Source organism: Ovis aries, chromosome 18 (genome assembly GCF_016772045.2).
Source record: "Ovis aries strain OAR_USU_Benz2616 breed Rambouillet chromosome 18, ARS-UI_Ramb_v3.0, whole genome shotgun sequence".
NCBI classification, from domain to species: Eukaryota; Metazoa; Chordata; class Mammalia; order Artiodactyla; family Bovidae; genus Ovis; species Ovis aries.
The window spans coordinates 19,190,440-19,199,621 of NC_056071.1; the positions used below are offsets into that span (position 1 = coordinate 19,190,440).

General features: G+C 51.5%; 1 protein-coding gene across 14 annotated transcripts; it reads right to left on the reverse strand.

The window, feature by feature from the left end:
• Positions 1–696: 696 nt before the first annotated feature.
• On the reverse strand, positions 697–9,182 carry LOC101106243 (myeloid-associated differentiation marker-like). Of its 14 annotated transcripts, XM_060401608.1 has the most exons (4): positions 9,138–9,182; positions 8,267–8,344; positions 4,890–4,937; positions 697–4,011 (listed from the first exon to the last, which is right to left on the reverse strand). In XM_060401608.1, exon 4 carries the CDS (start codon positions 3,617–3,619, stop codon positions 2,633–2,635), a length of 987 nt encoding a protein of 328 aa, XP_060257591.1. In that variant the 5' UTR covers positions 3,620–4,011; positions 4,890–4,937; positions 8,267–8,344; positions 9,138–9,182; the 3' UTR covers positions 697–2,632. The 14 variants fall into 14 exon arrangements, with proteins under 14 accessions (XP_060257591.1, XP_042091605.1, XP_027812856.2 ...); XM_042235671.2 differs by lacking the exon at positions 8,267–8,344 and having other exon boundaries at positions 697–3,766; XM_027957055.3 differs by lacking the exon at positions 8,267–8,344 and having other exon boundaries at positions 697–3,774.

Genomic DNA, 9,182 nt, shown 5'->3' on the forward strand with positions numbered 1-9,182 from the left:
TTCCCGCCACAGGAATCGAACCAGGGTCTCCTGCACTGCAGGCACATTCAAGTAGCCTAGTTATCTTATTTTTTTCATCATTGACTCAAGAAACAAGAATCTTGTAAGATGGGCAGAACACAAGTAATACATCTAGTGACCCCAGTAAGGTAAGTAAGGTAAGGTAAGTAAGGTAAGTAAGTAAGCAGTGTTATCTTCTAAGAAGTTCCATGGCTTCAGCTAGAAAAATTGATCTCTATGGTGGAGCATGCCAGGCCTCCCTGTTCATCACTATCTCCCAGAGTTCACTCAGACTCACATCCATCGAGTCCATGATGCCATCCAGCCATCTCATCCTCGGTCGTCCCCTTCTCCTCCTGCCCCAATCCTCCCAGCATCAGAGTTTTTTCCAATGAGTCAACTTTTCTCATGAGGTGGCCAAAGTACTGGAGTTTCAGCTTTAGCATCATTCCTTCCAAAGAAATCCCTGGGCTGATCTCCTTCAGAATGGAGTGGTTGGATCTCCGTGCAGTCCAACGGACTCCCAGGAGTCTTCTCCACACCACAGTTCAAAACCATCAATTTTTCAGCACTCAGCCTTCTTCACTGTCCAATTCTCACATCCATACATGACCACAGGAAAACCATAGCCTTGACTAGATGGAGGAGGTCGGATTAATGGACAATGCACACTAGCAAGGAAGGAAGAGGCCCAAATGGACAGAGAAACATTTTATTTGCAAACTTTTCTTCTCTTACCTTAAAATATGAATTTTATTTCATTCCCTCTTAACATTTACCTGCCATAGGATGGCCTTCTTGGAGCCCTCCCCTCCACCCCCTTACCAATGGGTGAAGATCAGACGCTTCATCCCAGAACAGGAGTGAGTGGCAGCAGAGGGGCTCCTTCCCCTCCCCTCCCCCGCAGCTCTGCTTGCAGGCCCCTCTGGTCCTGGTGACGCTAGGATGCTGGGCTCTGAAGCTTTGTAATGGACGACAGGAGACTTGTGGGACCTTCACAGCCACCAGTTACTGTGAAGGCCTGCTGATCTCAATGCAAGGGAGCACAAGGGCACACACACGTACACACATGTGCACGGAGCATGCACACAAGCACACACCTTTATAGCGAGGCATCCAGATGCTGTCACGGCCCCTTTAACAGCTAGGGGACAGGATACTGGGCACTGGGGTGGGGCCCAACATCTAGTGTCACAGGCTGGGCCACATCCCCAGGCTCTAGTCTAGGCCTGGGTGGGGAGTCAGTGGGAGGGGCGCCCAGAGACCTCTGTTTGGGTGAGGGTGGAAATTGACTTGGACTCCTCTGAGCTCTAGGCAAATTTGCAGCAAGTAGAGTATGAGAATTTTGTTTTGTTTTGCTTGCTTTCTTTTCTTTCATGTTTATATTGAGGTTGAAAAGGTTATTATGAAAGTGGGAGAATAGAAAAAGCCATTCTCTATGATTGTCAGCAGTGCTGATAGGAATAAGAAGCTTCAGAAAATCTTTTTAAATTGTGCACATTTATATAGTTCAAATGATGCCTGAGTCCCAGAGAAGCAGGAAGCAACATCAAAAAGCAACTGACATAGAAAAATACACATATGTGTCCCCTCACATTCAAACAACACAGTTCTTTTGACAATGGAAGCAGCAACCCCATCCCCTACAAACCAGCTGCCCAAGAAAATTTGAAACTTTCTCTTGAAGAACAGAGTCACTCAGTAGTTTGTGGCCTCCAGACCAGAAGAAAAAAATGGAAAACAAGACATCCAGACAAACTACAGCGTTAAGGTTGGCAGCGTCCATGCTCTTCTCCCTGCAGAGGCAGGATCTGCCGTTTTGATCACTGAGTCAGGGGGACCACATCGCTGCCCCTCACAAACACTGCAGACAGGTGTCTTCAAGAACCTGGGGTTCTTCACCAGCTCTTTTCTTTTTATTCCCAGGAGAGTATTTGCGATGGAAGGCATTTACCCCTGGCTTCCTCTAAGATGCCCTCTAAGCAATGAATGTTCTGTGAGCTTGCAAAAATTCTGGAGCCAATCTCTTGGAGGACTGAGCACCAAGTGGGGCACAGCAACCCAGAGTATCTCATGCAAGAATCTCGCCCACTAGAAATTATTGACCTTCAGAGATCTTTTTTTAACTCAAAGGGGAGGTGCGCTATACAGTTGCTCCACTGGGAGAAAAAAAGCCCAGTCCCTTCCTACCCGGCCACACCCCATAAACTCTGCCAACCACACCAGTAAGGCACTGCCAGGGGGACAGACACGCTTTGGCAATGAGGCCCCTCCGGAGGCTCAGGGTGTGAACAGCTGCACAGAGGGCTGTGCGCTGTGGAGTCAGCACCTTAGTAGGTGAGAGGGGGTGGTGGACAGAGCAGGAAGGAGTCTCAGGTCCTGATGGATCAGAAGAAGGAAGATGCGGGGAGGTGGTCAGGACACAGGAGATGAGAAAGCCAAGGATGAATGGAAGAGGGGCAAAAAAACAGAAAATATAGAAAAGATGAGAGAAGCAAGAGAAAGAGGCAAAACAGGGTGTGGGCAACAAAACAAGAAGGAGCCACAGCAGAAGGAGGGAAGGAAACATAAAGAGAGTGGGATGAATGGGGAAGGATGTGAGGAGGGAGAGAGGGGAGCCAGGAAGACGACGTCACAGGATGTCTTCACTCTGTGAAGTCACCGGATGGGACTGGACAGAATTAGGAGCACTGGAGACATTCTCCGTCCCTACGGAAACCTGGCGAGCCCAGTACCCCAGGTCGGCCACGTAAACCAGCAGGTTGATGGCTGTCAGGACGGCCACAGCCAGGCACTGGTCCCAGAAGCACATGTCGTAGGTGAGCTCGTCCCTGCAGTCTCCATCACTGGGCCTCTGGGGCTGCCCACCGAGCTCCTCGCTGAACTGGTAGAGCGGCCAGAGGACCAGAGCGCTGACGTAGAGGAGGACGGAGAGCAGGCTGAGCACTAGCTGGAAAATGGAGAAGGGCCTGGGCGGCATGTATTCCCATTCAGCCAGGCCCAGCAGGAGGACCACAGCTGCCAGGATGAAGCAGATGGAGTACACGGCCACACACCACTCCAGGGCCGGCTCTTGCAGGTACAGGGTGAAGTTGCAGAGCAAGGCGAACATGACAACAGCCACGAAGGTCTCCAGCACCTTCAGCAGGGCTCGCGTGGTGTGCACATAGAAGAAGGTCTCCTCAAGATCATACATGGCCCATATCACGGTCACTTCTATGACATACAGCACAGATGCGATGCAGGAGAAAGCAGTGGCGGCGATGGCCCGGTCCCGGTAAGGACCATGAGGCAGGAACTGGACGTGGGTGATGGAGTAGATGATGGAGGCCGAGAGGCAGATGAGGGCAGCGTAGCAGGCGAAGGTGACAGAGATGTTGTGCCAGAAAAAAGGAAAGTAGGACCGGCGCCTGTATAACTCGACTGTGGAGATGATGAGGGTCATGGCGAAACAGACGCACCAGAAGGACATGGACCAGTTACCTATGGCCCCTCTCCAAATGCCCATGTCGGCCACAAGCGAGAAGGCCACGCAGGTGGAGAAGAGCTGCGGCAGGCGGAGGAAGCAGAACACACAGAGGATGGCGGCCGTGCCTGGGCGTATCCACCGGGAGGACATGGTGTTCTGACGGTCAGGAAGGTCACAGTCACCAGTACAGCAGTGATCTTCCCTGAGGACCCACCAGAGAAAGATCCAGTTTCGGAGGCAGATTAAGTCAGACGCCTGGAAAAGGCTCAGGGCCCTGTGAGGGCTGAGGCTCAGGACCTGTGGAGCTGGAACCAATGGCTCAGACACTCGGGTAACAGCACAGTCATCCCAGAACGGTTCTCTCCACCCATCACCCTTGGCCTTGTCAGGAGACTTGTCTCATCCCAAACCTCACAGCTGGGGTGAGTCAGGCCTCAGCCATGGGCATTTTTTATATCTCTTTGTGTTGCGTGCCATTATTTATAGAGACACAAGGTAGGATGGTCCTTATCTGCAACCCCAAACCTTCAAGCCTCTGAAAACTGAACAAGAATTTTTTGAAATTCATTTGGTAGCAAATTTGACCTGAACAGATCTGGGATCATTTATGATCTTCATTTATTTTATGTATTATGATGCTCAAAAGTGCAGCTGTAGAAACACTAATGTATTTGATTACAAGGAGCTCCCAGACCCCAGTGGGATGTTATGTCATATACAACAGATGCACCATGTCTCTTGTCTGAAACTGAAAAATTCTGAATTCTGGAGCATATCTGACCCAAGGGTTTCAGAAAAGAGACTCTGGATTATACTGTTAACCCCATTTTATAGATGAGAAAACTAAGGCTCAAGGAATCAAATGCTTTCATTTGATCCATGCATGACCAGGAAGAGGGAACTCAGAAAACACAGCTAAAGCTGTGGGTTTGAGCACTTTGCTCTACAGCCCACATGTCAGCAGGGTCCATGGGTTGGAGGCCAGGACCAAGGCTTGGGGCTCTGGGACCCAGGATCCACCCTCACGGCCCTCGGCCTCCTTCCACAGCAAGCTGAAGACACGCGTATCCCAGCCTGTCCTCCCTGCAGCATCACCAGCAGGAGCTGCCGTCTGAGGGACACAGGCCCACCCGGAGGAGAGAGGCTCCAGGGGTGAACAGGGAGGAGCCATGGAGTAAAGGCAAGGCCGTGGGGACCAGATGACGTGGGAAGTAGGAAGTGTTCTGAATCCCCCCCTCCCCACCATTTTGTCTTAACATGTGACTCTTCCCCATTGGAGAAAGGAGACCCTCACCCAGCATGACTCTGGGGTGGTATCATGAGGAACCACAGAATAAGCTGATGACATTATGTTTAATTTCTTTAGCTTCAAAGCTGCCATCCAGGTAAGAGGCCAAAAAAATCTAGAAAGTAGTCCTACCTGAGTGAGGATTTTCCTGACCTGGGAGACTGGTTAGAGGCTTCCAACCTGGGAACCAAGGGATTGGATATGAATGAGGATGCTGTGTCTGATGCTGATCGGGGCCTCTCAGGGCATCTCAGGGAGGGGGTGAGGATGGACGGGTGATCAGCTCCCTTTTAAGGGCAGGAGCTGAAAGACGAGGCCCCTGCAGAACGCCTGGGAGGAGACTCCTGAGAATGCTCCCGGGACTGGGTGGGGCGGGCAGAGTGGAGATGACAGTGGGGCAGGGGGGCGGAGACTCCAGAGTCCCAGTGGCCCTGAGGCAGCCCAGTAGGGGTCTTCTGACCCAGAAGGGGTGCAGGCATGGAGCCAACCTTCCCATGGAGGAGGGGCCTGGACTGAAACTGAGACAGGAGAACAGGGGCTTGAAGGGGCTTCAGGACTGTGACAGGGACACGTGGCCAGAGTGGCAGGGACCCTGGAGACCATGGAATTGCCCAAGTCACTGCCCAAGGCAGTCCCGCCAGCCAGGGCTGCAGTCCTGCTCACAAGGGGCTCCTCCAGGGTCCAGTGTGAGGGGAGTGAGGCCACTCCCAGCCCACCCCCTCCTCAGGGACAGCTGCCCTGTTTCCAAAGGACTGTTTGCTGAGAGGCCCCAAGGGCGGAAGGGCCAGCACCCTGAGCCCCAGCCGGCCTCCTGCCATCAGGGGCCTTGTCACCTTTGCTGTAATAAATCCTGGGACAGGCTGAGGCTGAAAGAGAAACAAACAGCAAACCTGAGAACCTCCCTGGGCTCACAAATCTCCTTGAGCCCCAACTGGCAGTGGAGCCCTGGAGCCTGCGGGCCTCCCAGTGGGCACTGCCGGGGTGGGGAGGGGCACTGCTCTGAGGGAGGGAGGGAGTGTCATGCTCCCTGTACCCTGGTTGATCTCAGTTAAATGACTTGAACTCACTCTGAAATTCCACCTAAGACTAAGAGACAACTTGAATGCTTTGAATCCATTGACTGCATCAGAGAGAGGATATGGAGAAGAGGAATCATGGGGGTTCCAACAGCGAGACCCTGGGTCAGACCTGTGCCCTCTCTGGGCCTCAGTTCCCCCACCTGGAAAGCAGGAAGTGGAAGTTTGTCTGAGTCTCCCAGAAGCCCCTCCTCCTCTCTGCGAGCCTGGATGTGGTGCCCCCATCACAGCACAGCCTGGATGTGGCTGAGCCCTGCCTGCCCAGCAGCCAGGCATGTGGACTGGAAGACTGTGAGCCATAAGGTCATGGCCGGAACAGGGGAAAGAAGGAGGAGGTGCTAGAAGGGCAGAGAAGGTGAGATGAGATGGACACTCAGAGTGACAAGGAGTAGAGCCTTCATAGCTGAGTGATCATGGCAAGCTACTCAGTAGAACCTCAGCTTCCCCTTCTGTTCAATGTCTCTATACCTACTCTGGGTCAATTAAATGAATGAAAGCATGTGATGGGTTCATCAGAGGGCCTGTCACATGGAACCCTCAATCCATGCCAGCTACCTCCCTGTCCTCCTCACGGAGGACCCAGAAGGCCCTGCCCCACCTGGACATCAGCACGTGCAGCTTGATTTGCTGCAGATCAGGGGCTGCAGGCCAGTGTGCACTGCAGGGGGACTCTCGATGTGCTCAGTTTTCCATCACAGTGTCTTCATGAAAAAATGATGTAGAATCACTAGCATTACTGTTTCTTCCCTGAGTGTTTGGTGGCTGCACATGGTTTTAATTTCACATGAAAATTCGGATTACAACTCCTTTTCATGCCTCAGGAGATACATTGTCATCTAGTTTGGTTCCCTTGGCAGTGGGGTTGCTGGAGATAAGCAGCTGCTAGGCTCTTTCCTTTATATTGTTTTCCATCCTCATCTCTGTTTAGTATTCTCTATATTTCTCTCGTTCTCATGGATAATTGAGAGAAAGCAGGACTATGATCATCTCTCCTCTGACAGGTTTCCCGTCTTCGGCAAGCCCAAGCTTCCTGCCTCCTCACAGGAGCGTCCACCCCTCCATCCACGGAGCATCCATGTCCTCAACCTCAGCCTTCGAAACATTTCAAATGCTGTAAAATCACGTGTAGACATGTGTGTACACACAGGCATACATATTTGCAGGGAGTATCTGTATCTTTTTTCCTGTTTTGTAAACATGAGACCACGTCTTCCCAGAGCACCTTACTTTTCCACCACCCCAGACAGGTGCAGCTGGTCCTCTCCAGGGATCCTGGTGCTCTCCATCCCCTTATTTCCTTCCCTCCTGGCTCCTTGGGCATCAGTGGACGCTCCCCTGTGAGTCTCAGACACTGGGGGACACAGGATGCGACAATGGATCCTGGGGTTCATGTGACCGTCATGCTCTAGGGCAGGAGGTCAGCAAGTTTTTCTGAGAATTTTTTTTAAAAATATGACAAAGAATATATTTTTCATTTCTGGAAATTAAATCTGGTTTCCTAGATCTGCAACAAATTCTCACAAGCCTGGTGGCTTAAAACAGCAGAAATGTGTTCTCTCACAGTTCTGGAGGTCAGCGTTTTGAAACAAGGTGTCAGCAGGGCAGTGCTGTCTCTGATGCAGCAGGGGAGGATCCCGCTTTGCCTCTTTAGCTTCTGGAGGCCCTTTAGCTTGTCCCATGTTACTGAACTCTGGCTTGTCCCGTCATCCCTCAAGAAGCTAAATACCGAGAGACGAGTGCTGGGCTTTGTCTGGGACGAGGTGCCGCTCCTCCACTGTGAACACAATTATCACTCACTCTGTGCATCAGCCCATGTTGGACGGTGGTTTGAAAAAATACTAATGAACATTTCCACCTTTTTTGTGGATCAACTTGGACTATTTGGTTTTTTCCAGTTTAGTAGGTCTAAGGTGAGAAAAAATTGTATGAAGAGTCAGCCACTGACTCTTCTCCTGCGCTGAAACCTCTTGCAGGGAATCATCTCAGTGGAAATCCACCCCTGGCGTGCCCCCTCCCCAACCCACCCCACCCCACCGCCAGGGAACACACTCTAGCCAAATCGAGTGATCTGTCGCGTCTTAAAAGGAGAGACTGCTTCAGACCTCCTTTCCTCCTCACACTGTGGTGACGCTAAGGCTATGTCCTGCCAAGATGCTAGAACCCTTCCTCCTTCCGGGGACTGGAGTGGGGGGAGGGGCGCAGATGCCCTGGCAGCGCCTGGGGCATCAGGACTGTAACCCAGAGCTGGGGCGGATTCAGTTCCCTAGAAAGCTGACCCCCTCTACTCCCTCCCTTGCCTGCAGACTCCTCTGTGAAAGCGGCAGGCTTTTCAGAGCTTCATTTCCTTTTTGCCTTTAATTTACTGCCCTTGTTGGAAGAATCCTTATTATGGAGTCACAGGAAGACCTGTGCATGGAGTTCCCTCCCACTTACTAGATCTTGACAAAAGAGCTCCAACTGCAAAATACTGGAATCATTTAGATATCCATGCAAGAACCAATGTCTTTATAACTGAAAACATACATGGGCTAGGTTGTATTAAAAGTAGAAAACGATTTTTTTTCTTGATTCCAGGGTCATACTGTTAGGGGAAGCACACTGACACAACCACCCACCCCAGCCAGGAACCCTAGTAGCCACTTGTATGAACTGTTTTACAACAGGAGGAACTCCTACAACCCAGGAGTTCGGGAAAGGTCAAAAGGAGATACCATGTGTCCGACCACCTTTGGCAATCCTTTTCTCTGGCATCCATCTTGGATGAACAAGGCGTGCACCACCAGGAAGGACTCTGAGTCAGACTGATTGGCTATGGACAACCCAGAAACTAATCCCATCACCATAAAACCCAAGACTGTGAGCCATGTGGCAGAGCTGTTCTCCTGGGTAACCTTACCCTCCTGCTCTCAGCCCCGGCGCCCTTTCCCAATAAAAATCTCTTGCTTTGTTCGCACATGCGTCTCCTCGGACAATTCATTCTGAGTGTTAGACAAGAGCCCAGTTTGTGGCCCTGGAAAGGGTCCCTCTTCCTGCAACAATACCTCTAGTTTTGCCCATCTGCCAAGATGCGTGCCAGTGGACTTGCAGAAGGGATGGATGTAGGTCCCCTCCCCACCACTTCACTGGCTCCCCCAGAACAGATTTAAAACAAACAAGCAATTCTTCCTTGGGAAGAGAGTGGTACAGTCACAAACACGCCATTCCCACTTCTGCAGTCTCCAACTGGCCCCAGAGTTCCAAACAGCAAGGAATATGCACTAACAGGCGGGAAGGGGGCTCCTGGGACGTGCACCCCTCTACTCACTCGGTCAAGAGCTCGGTGCTCCTTCAGAGGCTGTTTCCTTCTCTT